The 22,158-nt window shown below is 60.7% G+C and overlaps 2 protein-coding genes across 2 annotated transcripts; one reads left to right on the top strand and one right to left on the bottom strand.

Annotated features, from left to right (window-relative positions):
• Positions 1–720: 720 nt before the first annotated feature.
• On the top strand, positions 721–17,620 carry MEIOSIN (meiosis initiator). Its single transcript, XM_046680178.1, has 14 exons — positions 721–790; positions 1,295–1,417; positions 4,532–4,644; positions 8,785–8,890; positions 10,156–10,296; positions 11,111–11,356; positions 12,272–12,380; positions 12,958–13,058; positions 13,550–13,705; positions 14,024–14,094; positions 15,317–15,481; positions 15,552–15,790; positions 16,587–16,676; positions 17,296–17,620. The coding sequence occupies exons 1-14, from the start codon at positions 721–723 to the stop codon at positions 17,468–17,470; spliced, it is 1,905 nt and encodes a 634-aa protein (XP_046536134.1). The 3' UTR covers positions 17,471–17,620.
• A 413-nt stretch (positions 17,621–18,033) lies between these two features.
• Positions 18,034–22,144, bottom strand: SIX5 (SIX homeobox 5). Its single transcript, XM_046682236.1, has 3 exons — positions 21,230–22,144; positions 19,515–20,317; positions 18,034–19,292 (listed from the first exon to the last, which is right to left on the bottom strand). The coding sequence occupies exons 1-3, from the start codon at positions 22,024–22,026 to the stop codon at positions 18,676–18,678; spliced, it is 2,217 nt and encodes a 738-aa protein (XP_046538192.1). The 5' UTR covers positions 22,027–22,144; the 3' UTR covers positions 18,034–18,675.
• Positions 22,145–22,158: the final 14 nt, after the last annotated feature.

Genomic DNA, 22,158 nt, shown 5'->3' with positions numbered 1-22,158 from the left:
TGGAGCCCCCACATGGAGGAGGGGGCTTCAGTCGTAGGGTCTGGGTCCCAGAGTGGGGCTCACAGGTGAGCTCTCAGTTTTAGGGTTGAGGGACACAGCCTGAGGGTCTGGTGACAGTTTTGGGGTCTCGGGGGTCTTTCTTTTAGGATCTGAGGTCAGTTTGCAGGGCTGAGGCTGGCTTTGGGGGGCTTGGGTTTCTTCCTTTAGGATCTGGGTTCTCAGTGTTAGGGTTTGCGGTCTGTGATCTTAATATTGGGATTAGGGTCATATCTGGGGATCAGAAGTTGACAGTTTGGGAGTGTAGAGGATCTCAGTAGCAGGGTTTAGGGTTTTTAGGTTTCGAAGGGCTCCTTTTGGGGTTCTAGGTCCTCACTCTGGGAGTTTATGGTCTTAACATCACCATTTTCAGACCTGGTGGTCCGACGCCTGACTATTCAGACCGAAGTTCTGAAGTCAGAGTTTGGGAGTATGCTGTTTTTATAGTTTTAGGTCCAGATCATGACTCAGGGGCCCAAATTGACAATTTAGGATTCACGGGCTGCAGTTTAGAGTTCTGGGGTTTTAACTTGGTTTCGGGGCCTGCGTTCGTGGGGGTCGGGGACCCTATCTGGGGATCTCTGAGTGCTCCAAGGAGCACCACGGCGGGGAAAGGCGAAGGCTGCCCGCTCCTCCTGAAGTCCCGGTGGCCGCTCCTGATTCTTTCTTTTTCCCTCTTTGCAGATGTGGGATTCCAGCAGACACGTGTGTTCCCCGGAACGGCCCAAAGCCGGTTCCCTGAGCCCCGGGGACAGGTAAGGGCTCTCCCCGCCCGATCGATCGTCCGGCCACGGTGGTCGCATGATCCTAACAATACTGTTTACTGAGCATTTACCGTTCGCCGGACTCTTTCTTGGCGTGACATCCTTTCCTCCTTTCTAGATGTGGCGTTGTTGTCTTAATAAAGACCCTCCGTTGCAATTAGCAGAAACCTAGCTGAAACAAGCTTAAGCATAAAAGGAGATTTATGGGATCCGATAAACAGAAAATTCAGGGGCATCAGGCTTGGCTGGTTCCAGGCGGGGGGTTAACTGGTGTTGCCAGGAGTCTGCCTGTCTTGGCTCTGCTGTTGTCTGTGTCGGCTTCCTTCCCAAGCAGGCTCCCCTTTGTGGAGGCACGGTGGCTCCCAGCAGCTCCGGGTCCGTGTCCCGCCAGCCTGACCCCCTGGCAGAGAGTCTCTTTCCAGGATCCGTTGACTCTGATTGGCCGAGCCTGGGTTATGACTCCAGTCCTGAACCAGTCGCTGTGATTCTTGGCTGAACCTTGGTTCCATGCTCCCTAGTGGAAGGGGAGGTTGGGGTCAGCCTCTGTGAACCACACGGACGGAGAGTGGGGGACGGGTGGTTCCCCAAAGGAAACTGTCACCAGAAAAGGGGGGATTGCATGTTGGCCAACCCAAAACAATAGTTTTATCAACCATAGTCATCCGATAGCATACCTCCATCCCCCCATTCTCCGACATCCCGTATCCCTAAGTCATTCTGACAAGTGACTGTCCACCTTCTGTCTTGAACTAACATTTCCTGAGCTCTCCCTGAGTGCCAGCTTCTGTGCTAAACACCCTCCAGACAAGATCAAACTTCCTAGCCACCTCCATTTTATCAATGAGTTCAAAACAGGCTCAGAAGAGGTGAAAGCACTTGCCCAAAGTCACACAGCAAGTGGCAGCGCTGGGATTTCCGTCCAGCTCCGTCTGCTTCCAAAGCTGGAACTTATTACCACTCTTATGCTGCCCCTTGGGACCTCCCCCTGCTGTGTCTCACTTTGGGGCAGCTCTGATTCTCCAGTCCCTGCACGTGTTGGAGCAAATTGGGGTCTGGGCCTTGGTTTTCCCACAGCTAGTATGAGAAATTTGGACTGACTCCGATAAGCCTCCTTCCAACTCTCTTAAAATAAAGGAACCGGAGAATATTTTGGGTGCATAGCTTGGGCGCAAGCGGCAACCCGGGAATTCGAGTCATTTGCCATTTGAAAGGCCGGGAGGCCATCGCTAGCCAGAGGGGGCGTTCACTCATTCACCGATTTTTTCTTGAGCACCGATTGAGTGCCGGGCATTATTCTAGGAGCCGAGACTGTAGCCACAGGCAGAGTGTGACTTTTGTGGACCTTAGGCAATTTTTCCATCTTGGGCCCCTTCTTCCATTAAAAAAGTATTAAAAATTATACTTTACAACAGCATTGGTACAAAGATGAATATAACCCAAGTTAGCTTATATTCATTTTTTTCTCTTCGGATTTTAAAAGAAATGAAAGCATTTTTTTGAGTCCCTAAAAGTATCACCGGCCCCAGGCACTGTGCTTACCGGATCTATTGGGTAAGTCAGCCTGGGATCTAGCAATAAATAAAAAAAGACTAAAATCCCTGCGCTCGTGGAGTTTATACTTATAATAAATAAAGAAAGAGGGTTTCAGATGCTGCTAAATGATGTGGGGATGGGACAAAGAATGTGCCTGTTTCGATGGAGGGGTCCGGAAAGGCCTCTCTGAGGAGGTTACCTTTAAGCTGAGCACTGAGTGGCAGAGAAGAAACCAGCCATGCAAAAATCAGGGCTCAAGAACCTTCCGGGGGAGGGAACTGTAAAGGCCCTGAGACAGAGATAAACTTGGCCGGTTTCGAGAAACAGAAAAAGGACCTGTGTAACTGGAGCTGACCTGTTCCCCGCAGACCCAGAGGGCAGAGCTGAGATTAGCGGGGGAACATTATAGAGACTAGGAGAGAAGAATTTGGCTAAAACCAGAAGCATCCAGCCAGGAAAAGGGGCAGCCTTGGGAGCAGCGCCCGGCCCCTGTGAGCAGAGCCCAGGTCTGCCCATTCAGGACGGCAGCCAGAAGATGCCAAGATTTTGTGATTGCTCATCACCCTTTTCCTCCTTCCAGATTTTTTTTCTGGAACTTCTGTTTTTGCTCAGAAAGCTCTCTCGGTGCTTTGCAAACCCCAGAATAAACCCCAGGGACTATTGTTGATATGAAAGCCTTTTTCTCCAACCTGGGCAAATAGCACCTTGAACTTAAATTGACCCGGACACTTTTTCTTCCTTGTTTTCCGCATTGTTTCTCGCTGGGGCTCCCAGGGGCTCCTCTAGAACAGAAGGAAAGTGGTTTGCAAAAAATCAACATCAGGGCTAGAAAGGAGTGAGAGGTCAGCCTATCCAGTTTTTCTCCAGGGAGAGAACCCCAATATCCTCGCCCCTCAAAGTTAGGATTTCTACCAGGAGGTAATTGGAGACCAGTTGGTAGGGTTTTCTTTCTTTCGTTCCTTCATTCAGTTGACTAATACGTATAGTCTCCTGTATTCAAAGCGGTTTTGAGGGGGTGAACTAATGATGTCATTTCTTTTGTAAAGCTGTTTAATGGCTTCCTGTTGGTCTTCCATAATATGTGCCTACAAGACCCTGCCTCTGGCCCCTACTTCCTTCTCCAGCCTCGTCTTACCCCACAGGACTCCTTCCTTTTTGTGCCCCAGCTTTATTTCCTTTGATCTCTCCCTCATGCCACAGGGCCTTTGCATGTGCTCCCTCTATCTGAAACATTCTCTTTCCCTCTTCACCTGTACATTTCCACTCATCCTTCAGAACAGGTTCATGCCAGGTTTACTTCCTCAGGGAAGATCTCATAGATCAGATCAAAGCCACGTATCACAAACTTCCATAACACCAAGCCACACCTCTCCTTTGTCCCCATCAGGGCCAACTTCATGGGCGTGAGCCACATGCAGTTCCAAGGCCCTCTGCTTAGAAAAACCTGATACTTGATTAAATACTGTGCTCTCACCATCTTGAAATTTTAATTTTTGATCAAGGGGCCCCGCAGTTTCATCTGTAATGTCCCCTCCCCTCCCTCTCTGGTCCCAGTTGCAATTTTATGTGGGGCTGGGGTCCCTTAGCAGAAGTGCTCCCCTGTCCTGTGGAGTTAGGGTTGGTCCATGGGAGAGAAGCAAAGGAAGGAAGAGATGAGACCAGAATGGTCAGCCAGGCCGGGCCGGCCTGTGATGGGCTTTATAAGGCCCGTTAAGGGTTTAAACTCGATCCTTAATACTGCGATGGCATTGAGAGGTCTGAAGCACTCACTAGGCAACTAACATATCAGGTTCTGTCCTGGGCGATTTCACGCACACTGATTTAGTTAGTCTTCCTGATTGTCCTCTGAGCTGGAATGAATGTCCTCGTTCCCATTGCACGGATGAGAACACCACGGTCAGATGTGTGTTGCAGAAAGATCGCCCTGACTGGTAGAGAGTGTGGGTTGCAGGAGGCCAGATGGGAGGCTGGGAGACCCAGGGGCTCGTCGACACGTGGACTAGGGCCGATGGAGATGGAGAGAAGGGGTCAAGGAGGAATGGGCAAGATTTGGTGACCGATTGGGCAAGGGGATGAGGGAGAGGGAGGCGTCCAGATGATGCCCGGGATCCTGCCTCGGGTGCCCGGGGCGGGGAGCTTCTCTGAGATGAACACTGGGACGGGAGGCAAGTGCCCAATTCCGTTTTGGATGTCCTAACCCAAACTCTTGTCCCCAAACAGGAAGCAGAGGAAAAATCACACCAGCAAACTGCACGAGCTGGCATTGCTGCTCCCTGTGGCCCTGAAGGCTGGGACCAAGAAGCTCACCAAGGTAGGGGGACCGAAGGAGAGGAGGATTTGGGAGGCAGGTCTGACAGTATCAGTCAACCGGTCACCCTCCCTTGTCCTGGGAAACCTGGACAGGCTGTTCCAGGGGCCGCACTGAGATGGGAATGGCCGTGCTCGGGACGGGAATTTCTGGGGGTCTGCGATCCCATGACTAGGAGCCTGGGGATTCTTTCCTGCAAAGGAGGAAGGGGGAGCTGCGAGGGGGAGAAGAGAGAAGGGACCGGGACAGGTCATCACTTTGGGCGTCGAACAGCCACGGGTTTGAGCCCCCAGCTGCACAGCTGCAGGACCCTGGGCAGACCACGCACATTGCTCAGCCTCTCAAGCCTTAAGCTTCTCAGCTGGAAAATGAGGGAACGTAACTCCGACCTCCCAGAGACATTGTGAGGCCAAGATGACATCACAGCCGTGACAGGCCCTGGATGAATGTCGGTTCCTTCCCGAGTCCCTTGTTCTGTGGCCTCAACCATCTCCATGAGGTGGGATAGAGAGAATTTCTGCGTGCCCTCAGTGACTACTCAATGAATGGACACACAGTCGCGCATCGCTTAGCGACGGGGACACGTTCTGAGAAATGCGTCGTTAGGCGGGTGCGTCGTTGTGCGAACATCACAGCATGTATTTACACAAACCGAGATGTATAGCCTGCTACACACCCAGGCTCCTTCGGTCATTTGTTCATTCATTCATCAGGCATGTGTGGAAAGATTGTTGGATGTCAGAAGCTGTTCTGGTTGCAAAGAGATTTGAGACCCAGCCCTCATCCTCTGGGAACTCAGAATCTGGTCAGGAAGGTAAAGATCTGAACACAGGAATCACGCAGCCCGGCTGGAACGTGCTACTTGCCTTCAGAGGGGTCCAGAGAGCGGGTGTTTGGGACAAGTTTGTCTGAGCCTAACGCTAACCCTAACCTTCCCCCCGCCTGCCACATCCCGTCACCCACCGGGCATGTTCATTCTCCCTCCTAACTCTCTCTCAGTCTCAGGTGCTCGTGCTAGTGTCCTGTGGCTGCTGTAACAGAACACCACAAACTCAGTGGCTTAGAGTAACACGAGTTTATTCTCTTCCCGTGCTGGAGGTCAGAGGTCAGTCCCACTGGTCACGGGTCAGCAGGGCTGGCTTTTGGAGGGTCCAGGGAAGACTCTGCTTCCTCTCCCTTCTCCGACTTCTAGAGGCTGCCCACGTTCCTCGGCTCACGGCCCCTTCGAGGCCCCCAGCGCAACATCTTCAGATCTCCTCCTCTTCCTCTGCTTCTGGCGCCACTTCACCTTCTCTGCCTCCGACCCTCCTGCCGCTTGCTTGTAAAGACCCTTGTGCTTACGTCGGGCCCACCCAGATCATCCAGAGGAGTCTCCCCACCTCGAGATCCTCAGTCAGTCACTCAGTCACACATGCAAAGCCCCCTTTGTCATATAAGGCAGCATATTCACAGGTTCTGAGGACGAGGATGTGGATGTCCTCGGGGACATTATGCATCATGCGGCCCCCCTTGACCGGTCGGCCTGACGTGCATCCTTGCAGCTGGTCCCAGGGCAGCTCGGGGCCCAGTGAACTCACGGGAGCTATCGTGTGTTGCCTCGCCCGTGCTGGAGATTTGGGATGCCGCCGAGATCCGTGGCGCCCTTCCTTGCCATCTTGACTGTTTGAGTGCCCCCCGCCCCGCATAATCCTAGAGCCGCTTCTCCCTCTGACGGCCCAGGCCCTCGGCATGTTACTGCACTGCTTCCTTGGCTCTGACCCCTTTCGATGAGGAGCTCCGTGATGGCAGGGACCGTAATGGATGCGTCTGCATCCCCCGGGCCGCAGGGCCTAGCACACAGCAGACAACTGTAACACCGGCTCCCGATTTACGATTTACTGAGAGGCCAAGGGCTCAGACCCTGATGCCAAGCATTTATATACATTTCCCATTTAATCCTCGCCCCAGGCTTGTGGGATCCATACGGGTCTGCTCTGCTCGTTTTTTCAGTTTGAGGAGTCCTATTGTCTAGAGGGACACAGCTGGCTGGCAGCAGAGGGAGAGAGATGGGTGTGTTTCGTTCCAAAGGCCCACACCCTCAACCGCTCTGTCACTCACTGCTCAGCAGAGGTTTGTTGAATGAATACATTCCCTCTGTTGAGACAGTCACAGGGCCGTTCCATCTTCCATTTAGAAGGTCTCTGGGATTTGGACCTCTAGTGTGGTCCCCAAGCTAAGCTTCCTGAAGTATCCATCTCTGAGCCTTCCGTCCTTCAGCTTAGTGAGTGCCGACCAAGTGCTAAGCCTGGTTTGGGAGACACTAAGCGAAAAAGACGATCTCTGCTCTTGAAAAACGCGTGGTCTAGTTAGAAGTTAGGAAAGCTTCTCATTTAATCGCTTGAGATCCTGGTGAAGGTGTTGTCATTCAGTCATCGACTGAGCATCGACCAGGCCAGTGACGTGCCAGGCTCTGTGCACAGTGACTTCATACACACTGAGGGATTAAAGCCCTCCTGGTTACCCTCTGAGCCTGACATCCCCGTTCCCACTGCACAGATGAGGAGACCGGGGCTCAGAGAAGTGGAACAACCTGCTCCCGGGATGCAGCCAGTAAGCGGTGGATGCAGTCCGGGTCCCTCCACACTAACCGCCTCTTGGCCGCGTCCTGTCTGTTCCTTAGTCACAGCTCCCTCCCATGGGTCACATTAAACATTTCAGCGACGGTCAGTATTACAGTTTATGGTACAGCCTCACGAAAGCCCCCCATGAGATCATGTTTCCTGATTCGGAGTTCAGACGATTCCTGCTAATGGTTTAAGGGTTATTCTAGGGATCCGGTTGAACCTGAAAGATGCTTACTGGTATCCTTCCCTCAGCTCTTCACCAGGCTCCCTGCTGCCCTTCTTCAGGGCTCAGTTTAAATGCTGCTGCTTCAGAGGCCTTTCCCAATGCCCAAGGCTAACTTCAGAATCCCTCATTACACGCTTTATTCACAGTGCTGCTCGCACTGTCCATAATTTGGTATGACTTATGAGTTAAGGTTGTTGACCCCACTAGGTTATAAGCTCCGTGATGGCAAACAAAAGTATGTCTCAGGGCCAGCCTGATGGCGTAGTGGTTAAGTTCACACACTCCGCTTCGGTGGCCTGGGGTTCGAAGGCTCAGATGCTGGTCGTGGACCTAGCACTGCTCATCAAGCCACGCTGAGGCAGCGTCCCACATAAAATAAAGGAAGATTGGCACAGAGGTTAGCTCAGCGACAATCTTCCTCAAGGAGAAAGAGGAAGATGAGTGACAGATGTTAGCTCAGGGCCAATCTTCCTCACCAAAAAAAAAAAAAAGAAAGAAAAGTCTTGTTGACTCCTGTGTACCTGGCCCTTAGTGGGTAGTCATCATTTTTAGCTTAGTATCTCCAATACCAACCCAGTTGGTGTTTGGTGTCTGGAGGGGTGATGCCTGCTGGTCAGGAGGCATCGCCCTCAGTGCTCTGGGGAGATCTGTTCCTTCAGCGATCACTGGCTAGGCCACCCCTCATCTGTGTGCTTGGGATACAGAGGTCAATTAGCTACGGTCTCTCCCCTCCGTTAGTTCAAGGTCAAGAGGAGAGAATGACATGTAGATGATAATTATAAAACAGTGTGGCACGTGTCTTGGTGGAAACAGGCCCAGGAGGTTACATGAGTGCTGAGGAGGGACTGACCCTGCCTGGGTCAGAGGGTCAGGGAGGCGGGAAAACGTCTGCCAGGGGAGATGACCGTGCTGCTGCTCCAAGGAGGAGAAGCCAGGGGAAGGGAGTCTGTGGGGAGAGGAGGAGGGCTTTGCACACAGAGAATACAATCTGTGCAAAGGGCCGGGGGCAGAAAGCCGAACAGCATATGCTGGAAAACTGGGCCAGGAGGCAGATCCCAGCTCTGCCCCTTCCTCTCTGTAACCTTAGCAAGTCCCTTTGGGGCCCTGGGCCTCAGTTTCCTTAGCTGTAACTGCCGTCTCCCTGGGCCACAACAAGGACTAAAGGCCAGAATAGGAACATCTCAGCCGCTGGAGGAATTGTTGGGGGGTCCGGGGGGGCACGGGGTCCTGGAGTATCTGTCGCTCATTCTCTTCAGCCTCACATTGTCAGGGGCCCTGCTCTTGCGCTCAACCCTGCCTTTCTTTCGGGGGCAGAAGGAGATTCTGCTGCACGTCCTGCAGTACATTCAGCACCTCCAGAGAAGCATCGACATGGCCAAGGCCTTGCTCCAACTGCACACCTCCGATGGCGAAGGCGGTGAGTGAGTTCAGCCGGCACTTCCCAGCGCCTGCAGCGCCACGTGTGGCCCTGGCGGTCTGAGACGCTGGGTGGTCCGGGCCCTCGCGGACCTCGCAGCCTGGAGCCGGGGACAAAGTCAGGGAGATGTGCGAGATGCCACGAACTCAGGGGCGGGTGTCGGGAGGACCGTGGCAGCAGGGGGCCTGGAGCTGCGCCTCCGAGGACAGTCCAGGGGGACCTGCCAGGCAGAGAAACAATGTGAGCAAGAACGCGCAGGCAAGAGACGACACGTGTGGAATGTCTGGGGACAGGCCAGCGGTGGGTGTGACTGGGGGGCCAGGGTGTAGCATCGAGACACTGTGCACAGGCTCCTGAGCCAGATCCTGACTCAGACACATGTCTTGTGACCTTAAACTTTCTGTGCCTCAGTTTCCTCATCTGCAAAACAAGACTAGTACTTCCTGTCTGTATTTGTCGTGAGGATGAAGTGGGTTAATACGTGGAGAGAGTGTTGTAACCCGGCGCCCGGACGTGCCGGTCATCCAGGACTGTGTGTCCGGTGCTGGTGTGGTTACTGGCATGAAAAATACACGGCGGGAGTGGTAGGAGGTGAGGCTGGGGCGAGCTCCTGAAGGGCCTGGAGCGCCCGGCTGGGGAGGGAGATGAGGAAGATGAGAGTTACTGGAGGACTCTGAGCCAGGGGAATGCCATGAGCAGACTGTTTTTCAGGACAAGGTCCCTCACGTCTAACGTGAGGACTGGGTATTCAGTGGGAAACTGGAGTCAGGGGGTCAGGGAAGATAGTTAGGAGTGATCCAGACGGGAGACCATGAGCCCAGTCCAGCTCTGTGGCTGAGAGTGTGGCAGGAAGTGGGTACATTCGGGGAGATGTTAATGAGGAAGAAATTGAGGGGCCTGAGGGAGGGGCCCGGGGCGACCCGGGGTGGGTGGTGGAGCCCTCCGGGTCGTGTCAGAGGGAGGTGGGAGGAGGACCTGGTTCGGGATGGGGAGATGGAGCAGCATTTGGGAGCTCTGAGTCTGTCTTCCTCTCGGGCCGAGCCCCAGACCGGCCCTGGGGGCGCTTGAGTTTTCGCGCTGGACCTCTGTGCCCGACTGTGCACCCTCCGACCGGTCTGATCTTCTAGGACCTCGGTTTCCACATGTGTAGAGTCAGTCTGGGGAGCGGGGCTGCCCCCACTGCCCTGCCCAGGACGGGAAGCGCTGTCTGGAAGGTGGGAGAAGGGGTGGGCTGAGGGTGACACCTGACCTGTCTCCCTCTCTGTCCTCTGCAGGGCTGGGTCAGAGCCCAGCTGCGGGCCCCTCGAGGCACAGACACTCCACCCCGTGCAGCTCCCCACACTCTCGCAAGTCCCGGCTGCGAGGAGCCTGCCAGAAGCCCCAGAAGAAGAAGCTGGCCCGAGCGTCAGGTACCAGCCGTCGGAGGAGATGGGCTGGGAAGCAGGAAGCAGCGGGTACCTTCTCCAGGCGTCACTGCCCCCGGGAGGCCCCCGAGGCCATCCTGAGCCCCTGCCGAGGCTTCGGAGTCAGACAGGCCTGGGTTCAACTCCCGGCCCCTCCTCTCACTGGCTCTGAGGCCAGGAGGGTCCCCCTCTCCTGCTCTGGCCTCGGCTTCCTCGTCTGGAATCACAGCGCCTGCGCAGGGTGGGGACGAGGCTTGGGAGCTGCATGTGGCCCGCCCGGGCAGGGCTGCAGTGGAGAGGTGCCCGGCGATGGGAGCTGCTCTCAGCCTTTGTGATCCTTGTGCCCAGTCGGCATCCCGGGGCTGCGGGGTCAGGGAGCGTGGGGTGGAGGAAGGACCGACTGCGGGAGGCGACAGCCGACGTCAGCTTTGTGGCTGACTCACTATCCTCAATTTCCACGTCCTTACAATGAAGTGGGACCTGATCAGCCATTCCCAGCACTGGCTGCGCATCCGTCTGAATCATCTGGGGAGCACTGATTCCTGTGCCCCCCACAGAAAGCTGGGTTTCAGTGGTCGGGGGTGAACCTGGGCATCAGAGCTCTCCAGGCGATTCCAACACGCGGGAGGAGAAGGGAGCGGCGGACTCAGTGATCCCTAACTGAGGATCCAGGCTCGCCCGGGAAGCGCGGTGAGGGACCCGCCCGGGCCCAGCTTTGGAACAGGTTGTTGGGCCCAGAGTAGAGAAGACCGCCACCTGAGCCATCTTCTGGTGACAGTCAGGCCCCAGCCCCTCTCATACCTTCTCTCTGCTTTCCCAGAACGCCAGACCCAGGCCCAGAACCCTCGCCGCTGTCTGGCCCTGGACAAGCCCAACGAGCAGGTGACCTCATCCCCAGACCAGAAAGGAGGCAATGTGGCGGGGACCGCCACCCCTCCAAGATGCCCCAGCTCCTGCAGTCACCCCAAGCCTGTGTCATCCCCGCCTCGAGGTGACAGGAAGGGAGGAAGATCCTGGCTGACGTTGCTGGATGTGGCCGAGAACAGTGTCCAGTGTGACATCTCAAGTTGGTCTCTTTCCTCACCGTTCTCTTAGCCCGTCATTTACACACCGCTTCCCAGGCAGCCATGACGCCCAGGCACCGTCCCCGTAGCCGGGGGTTCAGTGGTGGGTGAGAAAGACCCGTCTCCTGGGCTCTTTCCCAGTTTTCTTTTTCCCTCCATGCTCTGTGGTGGGTGGGAGACTGGGACAGGATTTGTGCCGCCCTCGGGCAAGGCCTGCGGCTGCAGGACTGGAGACCAGAGCAGGGCGTGCCCGTGAGACCCCCCTTGGAAGCAGCCGATTGCTCTCTTGGCTCCGGAAAGGTGTGGTGACGCCTCAGCAGAAAGTGACTGGAAGGCTGGTCCTCGAGCTGTCCTGTTCCTCTGCCCCTTCATTCAGGCCGCACTCCCTGAGCATCCCCTCGGGGCCAAGCCATGTGCCGGGTGCTGGAGACACGGTCCAGTGGAGGAGTCGCACACTGTCACTGATGGGCCAGACTTCCTGGGGGCCACGGAGGCTTGACCCACCTGGGAGGGAGGGCTTCCCAGATCCCCTGCTGGTTGTGTGACCTTGGGCAAAGGACCAGATATGGCAGTGCCTCGGTTTCCTTCACTGTACATGGCTATAGTAATGGTGGGCTGTGGCAGAGGGTTCCTGACAGCACATAAGATACTCGTAGCCGTGCTGGCGGGGGAGCACCGTCTGTTTCTGTGCTGCCATCGTCTTCATCGTCGTTAGTCCACGTCAAGATTCTGTCTTCCTTACGGCTTCCCACAGGGATGTGGGATTCCAGAAGCCTGAGGGTGACTCGGGGCGCCCCTGAGCCTCACGTGGAGGCCCTGAGGTTTTGGTGACCCGTCAGTCACCTCTCCGTCCCCGCGTCTGTGCATTTGGCCCCTGGCCCCGTCCCGGGAGTGATCCTCCTGACTTTCCCCCTTAGGCTGCTACTGCAAACACGGTGCCCGGGACGCCGGGCCTGACCTGGCCTTCGAGGCCCAGCATGGGGCGGAGAGGATCCATTTCCTCCACAGGACACAGCCCCTCCCCAGGTAGGGGCCCCGGGCTCTGAGCGGGGGAGGCTGCGGGGAGGACAGAAAGGAGGCCGGTTTACATCCGCTGCTGGTGTCTGGAGTGAGCACGTCTGCGGGCCTCGTGTGTGCCACCCTAACACACAGGCCCCGACTTAAGGCCGGCCCTCAGCGCCCGGAGGGAAAGCCGCATCTCGTGTGGCACTGCAGACCCCTGGCCCTCGCTCGCCTGGCCAGACCCTCTCCTGGCCTCGCCCAGGAATCTTAGCCGTGACACCACCAAACCTTCCCCACTGCCCGGGAGCCATGCCCTGGCCCTCTGCGCTTTCCACCCCGTCACTCCTCCCGGGGCGCCTGTCACAGCTCTGCCCCCCGTGTGTCAGCCTCTGATCACAGCCCGCCTCTCCTCACCAGCCTGGAAGCTTGCTGAGGGTGGGCACCTCGGGGACTAAGCTTTCTGCCCCCAGCAGCCCGGAGCAGCCCTGTCTTCCTTCTCAGGGTGACACTGAGACTCCCAGGGGGGAACCGGATTGTCCCCGGTCACACGGCCATCCCAGCCCGGGGCTCCGGGTCTGCCTCTCGATTCCAACTCTTGCAGGCAGCAGCTGGTGTTCTACGATTCCTGCGAGGAGGTGGACAAGGAGACCCTGGACGCCGACCCTTGGCTTCCCGCCTGGATCCCAGAGGGCAGCCCCCATGGTGACTGAAACTCTGTCTCTCCTCCTTCTAGGCTGGCGTGGAGCCTTCTGGGTGCCTTCCTTCTGAGGATTTCTGTGAGAGGGGGAACAGCGGGAAAGGGAGTGGATGTCTGCTGGGCACAGGGATGGCAGGTGCACAGTGTTCTCGCTGTCACTGAGCCATTGGTGGCCAGGGCAGACATTGCTAATCGATCATCGCTCTTTCCACTGAACCCAGATGCTGCCTCAGAATCTTTCTTAACACAGAGCTCCTGGTAGCTACCCTTACTCAGTCTGCTCGGGTCTGGCACATTATGATACTGCTTATTTTTGCTATCCCTGACGTAACGCCAGGCATCATGCCTCCTAACACTCTCTATGAGTGAGCACTCCAAATGAGTGATCGACAGTCACCTTTCCCGCATGTCTGGAGCCATCTCCTCAGAGCCAGCTGCTGTGTTGGGCAGGAGGGCAAACTCCGACACGCCCCCGAGCCTGATGTTTCTTTTTCAGGGAGCCCACTGGCCTTGGGGCCTCCCCAGATTGGCAGCTGGAGTGTGACAGGCCACCTGAGCGAGGTCCTGGGGCTCAGCCCCTCCCTCTTCAGCTCCCCGGGGAAACTGCTGCCAGAACAGATCTTGGAGGATGACGCCGAGTACCTGAGCCAAGGTGAGCGGCTGCGGCTGGGCCCTCACCTGCTTCATCCAGAAAACACACTGATGCCCCCAGGGGCACAGCCCTGCCCCGCGCGGGGCTGGGTACCCGGTGAATCCGTCTAGGCCGCGCGGTGCGGGAGCTGCCTAGTCGGCGCCGGACCCGTTCCCTCTGCCCGGATTGGAGGCGCCCCGAGGAGCTGGCCCGTGAGCTGGATTCGGACGTGGGGTGGGAGATCTTAAAGCCGAAAACCAGAAAAGGGCACTCTGGCGAGCAGGGGTGGCAGGACGGAAGCGTTTCCCGCCCGGCCAGGCCTCAGGTGTCCCTCCACAGTGCTCTTCGAAGAAGTCTTCTCAGATCCCACGCTGTCGCCTTCTGCCTGCGCGCTCGAGGCACCGCAGAAGGTAGGCGACCCCCACCCCCCAACATCCTGCCGCGGACACGCCATCCTTTCCACGTGGTGTGCACCTGCTTGATTCCCTTTCGGCCCCTCAGCCATCAGCCGCCTCGCTCACCTGCTCCCCCGAGTCCACCGCTGCTCCCGCTCATCTTCCCAGAGACCCATCCGCCGTCTAGGCCCCCCTCCGCCCATCCTCGACCCCTCGCTGCTGGCCCCCCAGGCCCCCGGCTCTGCTGGGCACCTGGAATGAGCTAGACACAAAGGGTACAGGCTAAAAGCTGCCAGATGCCCGTTAAAGACCCACGTGGTCCTCCAGCTGCTCTACGAGGCAGGCTTTCCTGTGGCCCATTTTACAGACGAGGAAACTGAGACCAGCAGGATGACCTCGGGAATCCTCAGCTGGGAAGAGCCTCCCTCCCGGGCCCCTGGGCTGACCCCTGGAGCCGCCGGCCGCCCCTGGAGCTCACCGTCCGTCTGACGGAAGGGCAGCCCAGCGCTGGTCCCCAAACCTCTCTTTCTCCAGTGTTGGGGGGGGCGCCCCTGCCTGGATGAGTAGCTGAATTGGCCGCAGAAGCCAAAACAGACCCGCTTCGTGGGGCTCGAAGTGAGCGCCAGGCAGTGTGCCCGCTGCTTCTCGGCCCCGCGAGGCATTCTGGGGATGACACTCGTGCTCAGAGAAGTCAAGACCTGCCCAGGCCATCCCAGCTCCTTCAGGGGGTGCTAAACAGGTGGCATTAAGAGAGATGGCCCCAGGGACTGGCCCGGTGGCACAGTGGTTAAGTTCGCACGTTCCACTTCGGCGGCCCAGGGTTCGCCGGTTCGGATCCCAGGTGCAGACATGGCACCGCTTGTCAAGCCCTGCTGTGGCAGGCGTCTCACGTATAAAGTAGAGGAAGATGGGCACGGACGTTAGCTCAGGACCAGTCTTCCTCAGCAAAAAGAGGAGGATTGGCAGCAGTTAGCTCAGGGCTAATCTTCCTCAAAAAAACAGAGCGAGATGGCCCCAGAACAGGAGGCAGAAGACCCGAACCCATGCCAGCCCTCGCTGACCCCCGTGGGAACTTGGGAACGTTTGCTCAAATGTCCAGGGGGTGTTTGGACGAGGTTGGCTTGAGTTCCAGCCGTTTCTGATGCTCACGTTACATCCTAGGAAGGCAGGGAGTCGGGGCGTGAACGGACACGGCCATCCTCCCTCACATCCCTCCGTCTTTCACCTTCTCCCCCAGGATACGCCCTCTGAGGACCCCGAAGAGGCCCCGGACTCCCACAGCCTGTGCCAGTCCTCCGTCTCGCTGGACCATTGCTACCTCTCCCTGAGCGAGAACAGCAAGGTGCCGTCCAGCCCCAGCTCTGTGGCCATGGACTCCGAGGCGGCGTGGGTGCAGCTGGAGGTGAGGACGCCGCCAGCGATGCGGCGGGCCCGCCCCTCCTGCCCGCCTTCATCTCTCTGTCCCCACCCAGGATGCTCAGGCCCAGAGCCTGCAGTCCTCCAGCGACGAGGACGGAGACTACACGTGGACCCCCACCCGGCGGGCCTCGACTCTGTCCCCAGCCGGGAGAAAAGCCCGGAAGGGCCGGGCGGGCAGGGGCCCCGTGAAGCCCAAGGAGAAGAAGAAAGCCCTGGGCGCTGGCCAGACGAAGAAGAAGTGCGTCAACGGCTTCATCATGTTCTGCAGGATGAACCGGAAGCAGTACATCCGGTGCGTGGGGTCCTCTGTCCATCTGTCCCCCGAGAGCATGTGGCCATTTGCCGCTTCCGGGAATCACCCACCAACCCTTCCTCTGCCACCTTCTCCCCTAGCGTCTCACCTGGCCCCGTGTTTCAGTCAGGGCCTGTCAATTGTAAGCAGTGCAACCCAACTCAGACTTAGGAAGAAAAGGAATTATTTGGCTGAAAAAAGGGGAGGGGTAGATTGCCTTCAGGTATGGCTGGTTCTAGGGGCTCGCATGCTGCTGTCAGAGTCTCTGTCGCTCTCTCTGCTCTGCTCTTCCGAGTTGGCTTCATTCTTAAGCACACAGGGCCGGGTTGGGTACAGGGTCCCCTCCAGGAGGTTCAGGCCTGTGTCCTGTCTCCCACCCTAGCAACCCTGCTGGGGGAGATCCTCGTTTCTAAGGTTTCAAGAAGAGTTCTTGGGGCTGACTTTGATCAGGTGTCCAGCTCCGAACCATGGTTGCCAGCCTGAAGCCTAGGGCGGGGGAGGCCTCCACACTACAGTGGTGGACCGCTGATGCCCTCACGGGAAGACCCAGGAGCTGGTACCCGGAGAGGTGGATCCAGGGCCCCTCTACTCTCCCGGGACATGGGTGTCCCTTTCCCACGACCCTTTAGTCCAGCTCCCTTCTTCGACTCCTCGGCTCCAGAGGGTGCGCCATGGGGGCCTTCCCGGCCAAGGTGGACCGGAAAGATCCTAGTGCTGAGCTGGGAAGGCTGAGGCCGAGGGGCAGGGAGGCCGTCCCGGAGCCTGCAGGCCCGGCCTCACCCCCATCCTGTCCCAGAACCTGCCCCGGGACCGCATCCACGGCCGCCACCAAGGAGCTGGCGCGACTCTGGCGGGTGATGACGCTGCGGGAGCGCAGGCCGTATTGGTGAGAGGGCCCTGCGGGATGGCGGGGGTGGGGGACCCTGCCCCTCAGTGCCCCTCAGTCCCCCCGTCCCCATCAGAGCCCGAGCTCGCGATGCTGGAAGCCGGTGGCGGTCACTGCGGTGGGAGACATCACAAATTTTGTGAGAGTTGGGGCAGGGGCGGGGCGGTGCTCTGCCTGGGAGCCTAGCAGGGGTCTCAGAACAGGACACCGGGCGTATTTCCCAGTCCCCCGGCCTCCCTGTCCTCGTCCTCTCCAGTCCGGCCTCAGAGCTGCCACCCGCCTGTGTCTCAGTGGGCCCCGGAGACATACGAGCGTGCACACATCTGCGCGGGTCTCGCAGGCGTGTGGGCCCCAAAGAGCCCGTGGCCGAGTCCGCGCCGTAGACCAGGCCTTGGGGCCTGAGGTTCGCCCGTGGGGCCACACGGAGCCCCAGCCTTGCCTCGGCCCAGGCCCTGGTCACTGCTGGGGTCACAGCACAGGGGGGCCCAGGCCCTGGTCACTGCCGGGGTCACAGCACGGGGAGACTCAGGCCCTGATCCCTGCCGGGGTCACAGCACAGGGTTGGGGGTGCCGAGCTCCGGGGCGGGAGTGAGGACCGGTCCTGCCACCTCTCCCTCAGCATCAAAGCTCGCAGGTTCAGCCGCCAGCACAACCGCATCGTGAAGCAGGACAGCTCCAGCAGCGAGGACGACGACTGGGAGACCCCCAAGCCCTTCTACCAGCTGCTGGCCGAGAAGGCCCGCCGGTCCCCAGAGCCGGCGCCCCGCAGCCCTCCGGGCACCAGTGAGAGGTAGCCCTGCCCGCCTCGCCCTGCCGCTCCGGAGGCTCTTGCGGAAACCAGGAGCCCGGGAGGACGAGGTGGGCCTCTCCTGGGCCTCACGGGCCTGTGTAGTCCCCTGGGCCGTCCTCTGGGGCCAGGCGGGGGAGGATTTATCGACCCCGATGCTTCCTGCGTTAGCCATGCCTGAACTCCACCCGTTGCTGCCCTGCTCACAGCCCGTCTGCAGGGGTGCATGTGGGGAGCAGGCAGCCCTGAACGAAATGCAGGGGGTGACGGTGAGAGCAGGGCCCCCTCCGCCCGCCGCCGCCCCAGAATCAAATGGTTTCAACCTTGTCTGCTCTCACCCCACCCCACCCTCCCTCCCCTGTTCTATTTATAGATTATTTATTGTTTCAACAAAATAAAGCAGGTGGAACTCTTGTTACCAGAGAGGGAGACAAGGGCAGGCTGCGGGGGCGGGGGGGGGGGTGGGGTGGGGGGTGGGGGTGGTCCGTCTGCCCTGGGGCCGAAGACCCCGGGCCTGCACTTTGAAAGAAACCAGCGGGTGGCTGGGAAGGTGACCCACACCCCCAAGGCTCTAGCTGTCTGTTAACTTTATTTTAATTGAAACGGAGGCATAACATGTCCTAGAAAAATAAAGATTTAGGATACAAACTAGACACAGGGGTCAGGGGTGCCCCGGGGCGAGGGGGTCTTTGGTCTGGGGCTGGACGTGATAACGGGGACACTCCCCAGGCCTCCCCACCCGCATCCGTTCCGCAGGGACGGCCCCCCGGGAGGGGCTGGGGTCTGGGTGCGGGCCGCCCCTCCTCCCCCCTCGGATTCCAGGCGGTTCTGAGGACGGGCGTCAGCGGAGCTATTCATAGTGTCGCAGGGAGTGACAGGAGAGGGCCCGAGGGGTGCAGATCCAGCCACTTGGCACGGCTTGCAGCTCACAGCTAGTACCAGGTCATGGGGGCCGAGCCCCGGAGTCAGGGTCCCCGAATGTCCCCACAGACGGGGGCAGAGCCGGAGGGCTATAACAGGAGGCCTCCCGTTCAGAGGGACGGCGCCCCCAGATGGGGTGGGGCTGAGTCCCGGCGCCCCCAGGGCGTGGGGAGGTGCCCGGCTGGGGGCTGTAGTGTGTGGCCCTTCCGACCGCAGCGCTTGTGTTTGAGGCCCCCACGCTGGGCGTGCGGATCGCAAGCACCATTGTCAGGCCGGGCAGCAAGGCCCCGGTCACAGTTCCAAGGGCTCCTCCACAGGCACCGACTGCAGCTGGGTCAGGACCTTGGTCTCGGCCTCGAGCCCCTCCTCCACCTCGCCGCCCGCCGTGGCCCCCAGGAGCAGGCCCTCGGGGTCGGGGTCTGGCAGCCGCAGCACGGTGTGGGGGGCCTGCGTCGCCAGCCCCTTCTCCGCTTCCAGCAGCCCCTCCGTGCCTGTGCTCAGTTCCAGCCCCGCCGGCCAGATTGGCACGGCCGCAGGCGACAGCATGAGCCCCTCGGGCGGGGGCGCCGGGAAAGCCGGCAGGAGGCCCGAGGAGTCTGGGGAGAAGGGCAGGCTGGCGGCGGCAGTGGCGGCGGCGGGGGGCGGCTGCGGCGGCTGCTGTGCGGAAAGCGGGCCGAGGGCGTGGGCCTCCGGGAGAGCGGGGCTGGGGGCCACCGGGAGGGCTCCTTCGGGCACTGAGATGGCTGCGTCCGGCTTCAGGGGCAGGGCGAGGCTGGGGGCGGGCGGCAGGACCTGGGAGACCAGCATGCTGGTGGGGAAGGTGGCCGTGAGGATGATCTTGCCCTGCTGCACGGCCACCCCGGTCACGATGGGGCTGCCGGACACCGGATTGGCCAGGAGGAAGTTGCCTGCGGGAGAGGAGATGGGCGGCAGGTGCGGGGTCAGATGAGCTGCTGGCGGGGCCATGTCTACGCAGCTTGAGCCTCGGGGCACTGGGCCTGGCACATGGGGGGTCAGGGACACGCCAGGGATGAGCTGCCACCCCAGAAGCCCACGGACAGTGCCCTCCCTCCGAGATAAGTGTACCCACGCAGCCCTCACCCTGGCCGGAGGGAGGCAGAAGCGGGTACCTGGGGCGGTGGCCGAAGGCAGCTGGAGGGCAGTCACGCCCACCCCGGAGTTGATCAGGTGCACGTTGGCAGGGCCTGCTGCAGCTGCCACCTTCACGGGGCTGCCTGGCCCGGCTGCCAAGAGCTGCAGGGGCCCCACAGCCTGGGGCAGGGTCACCACCTGTGAGGTGGGCACCACCTGGGGCAGGTTCAACAGTGGGGAGGTGGGGCTCAGGCCCGCAGGGTACCCAGGGGGCGGGGAAAGTGGCACCACTTGTGGAGCAGCCACGGAGGGCACTGGTCCCGGGGCCAGAGGAAAGGTGGCGGCCGGCGGAGGTCCAGGCACCACTTGGGACAGAGGCCCAGGGACCTCCTCTCCAGCTGGTGCCGAAGCAGCCACCTGGGCCCCCTTGGTGTCGGGGGCCTCAGCCTGAGCCTCCTCCAGTCGAACCTCTCCGGTCTGAGGGTCCAGGACCAGGGAGGTCTTGCCTTCGCCGGGCCCCTGAGGACCGGGCTGTGGTGGCGGGGCGCCGCCGCCCCCCGTGAGCAGCAGGGGCCCCAGGCTGGAGGCCTCGCCCAGGGCCAGGCTGTTGATGATGACCGGGCTCCCGTTGAGGAGCACGGCCGGGGAGCTGCCGGCAGCCAGGAAGCTCCCGTTCACCAGGATGGAGGAGGAGGCCGGGCACGGTGCAGCAGGGGCGGCCCCAGCCAGGAAGATGGAGCCCTGGGCCTGGGCCTCGGTGGCCGCGGGAGCCACCCCCCTCTCCAAGTCCTCGGGACTGCGGCTGGACTCGTCTTCGGTGGTGGGGTTCCCATCAGACTCGCTGGCCGGAGAAAGGAGTGTGAGCTGGGGTCCTGAACGCTGCATTCCCCGACCCGCTGCCAGCCGCTCTACAGGGGCACCGCTGACCGCCGCCCCCGCCCTTCCGCGGCCCAGGGGGCGTGGACAGTCTCCAGAGTTAGGAAACCTCCCGTCTGCGACCACCCGAGGACCCCAGGGACACAGCCGCTGCAAGCCCCGCATTGACAGCGCGCATAAGGGCTCAAGCTGGCCGCAGCGGGAGGGAGGAGGCCCTGCTCGCGGCCCCTCGGCCTCCGGGCCCCAGAGCCCAGTACCCAGGCTGCCCTAAGTGTCCCGGGCCAGGCTGGAGCGGCCGGCGCCTCGGGAGAGCGAGGAGGCGACACCGCTCAGACCCCGAGCCCCCCCTCGCGGCCCCGAGCGCAGGGAGAGGCCGGCGCGCGGGTGGGAGGGGAAGGGCTTGGGTTACAGGGAAACCGGAGCTGGGGAAGGTTCACGTTTCACAACAAAGACAGACGACGGACCACGCTGTCCGGGCCCTGAGGGGGGAGGTGGGGGTGCGTGCGAGGAGAGTAACGGTCAGGGAAGGGCCCGAAAGACGCCCCTCCGCCGGGTGCAGTGGTCCAAGGCCCCTCCCCCGCTCCCGCAGCCCCTCGTGTCCTCGCTGCCTCCCTCCCCCCGTCCAGCCACGAACACGGACGGGATCTGGGATGGAGCCTGGAGCGGAGCAGAGGGAAGAGTCTCGCAGCCTCGGCGAGCAGCAGGGATGTCAGGCAGAGGGCCCGGGGCGTGTGCCCGTCCCACCCACGCGGGTCCCCTGCGCTCCGGGCGCCCGAGGGGGCGAGCGGGAGGCGCCCGAGTGGTGGGGCGCGCTGACTTCAGCAGTGGGGACGGGGGAGAGGGGGGCTGGCGGAGAGCAGGGCCCGGGGCCCCTCACCTCTTGCAGGGCGCGCCGCCGCCGCCCCCGGTCCGGTCGCGCTGTCGCCGGTTCTTGAACCAGTTGCTGACCTGCGTGAGCGAGAGGCCGGTGAGCGTGGCCAGGCGGCGCTTCTCGTCCGGCGTGGGGTAGCGGTTGCCGCGATAGCAGGCCTTGAGCGCGGCGCGGGAGCGCTCCTTGAAGCAGTAGACGGTCTCCTCGCCGTCCCAGATGGTCTTGGGCAGCGGGAACTTCTTACGCAGACGGTACTTGTCCACTGCGCCCAGCGCGCGGCCGCGGGCCCGCTCGGCCTCGTGGTAGCGCGCGCGCAGGTAGAGGTCCTGCAGGAAGGCGTGGTGGGCGGCGGGGAAGGGGCGGCTCTCCAGCAGCCGGTAGAGCTCGGCGTACTCGCCCCGCTGGAAGGCCACCAGGGCCCGAGCGCGCAGCACCGGATCGCTGCCACGTAGGCGCTCGGCCGGGGGCAGTGCGCCCAGGAAGCGGCTCAAGCGGCCGGCGTGGCCCGCCTGGAGCAGCGCCTCGCACACGCACGCCACCTGCTCGGGCGAGAAGCGGAGGCCCGTGGACGGCTCGGCAGCGGCCTCGGGGGGCGACCCGGGGACGCCCGGGGACCCCGGGCCCTCCGCTCCCGCCGCCGCTTCGCCCGCCCCGGCCCCGGCCGCCGCCGCCGCCTCACCCTCGGCCGCCTGCAAAGTCTGCAGGAGCTGGCGCGCTTCCTCCTCCTCCTCTTCGGTCGCCGCCGCCGCCACCGCCCCCCCCGCCGCCGGCCCCGCGCTCGGCTCCGCAGGCAAGGTAGCCATGTTTTGCAACTTTGGGAAGTTCCTGCCTCCTTCTCCTCCCTCGGGCTTTCCCCAGCCCTCTCCCCCGCCCGGCCCCCGTCTCCGCCCCCCCTCGCACTTCCCGAGCTTCTCCCGCGGCCGATCCCGCGTCTC

The sequence above is a fragment of the Equus quagga genome, chromosome 13 (genome assembly GCF_021613505.1).
Source record: "Equus quagga isolate Etosha38 chromosome 13, UCLA_HA_Equagga_1.0, whole genome shotgun sequence".
Classification (NCBI taxonomy): domain Eukaryota; kingdom Metazoa; phylum Chordata; class Mammalia; order Perissodactyla; family Equidae; genus Equus; species Equus quagga.
The sequence above is the reverse complement of the archived record's forward strand: the minus strand, read 5'-3'. Positions and strand labels throughout refer to the sequence as shown.

What these genes read in the sequence shown, in the direction of transcription:
- SIX5 (XM_046682236.1), bottom strand. Translation starts at nt 22,026, where the DNA reads ATGGCTACCTTGCCTGCGGAGCCGAGCGCGGGGCCGGCGGCGGGGGGG. An exon ending in GGCGGCGCGCCCTGCAAGAG is followed by an intron (nt 20,318 to 21,229) that starts GTGAGGGGCCCC and finishes TTCTCCGGCCAG; the next exon opens with CGAGTCTGATGGGAACCCCA. An exon ending in GCCTTCGGCCACCGCCCCAG is followed by an intron (nt 19,293 to 19,514) that starts GTACCCGCTTCT and finishes CCTCTCCCGCAG; the next exon opens with GCAACTTCCTCCTGGCCAAT.
- MEIOSIN (XM_046680178.1), top strand. Translation starts at nt 721, where the DNA reads ATGTGGGATTCCAGCAGACACGTGTGTTCCCCGGAACGGCCCAAAGCC. An exon ending in TCACCAGAAAAGGGGGGATT is followed by an intron (nt 1,418 to 4,531) that starts GCATGTTGGCCA and finishes GGATGTCCTAAC; the next exon opens with CCAAACTCTTGTCCCCAAAC. An exon ending in TGTCCAGTGTGACATCTCAA is followed by an intron (nt 11,357 to 12,271) that starts GTTGGTCTCTTT and finishes TTTCCCCCTTAG; the next exon opens with GCTGCTACTGCAAACACGGT.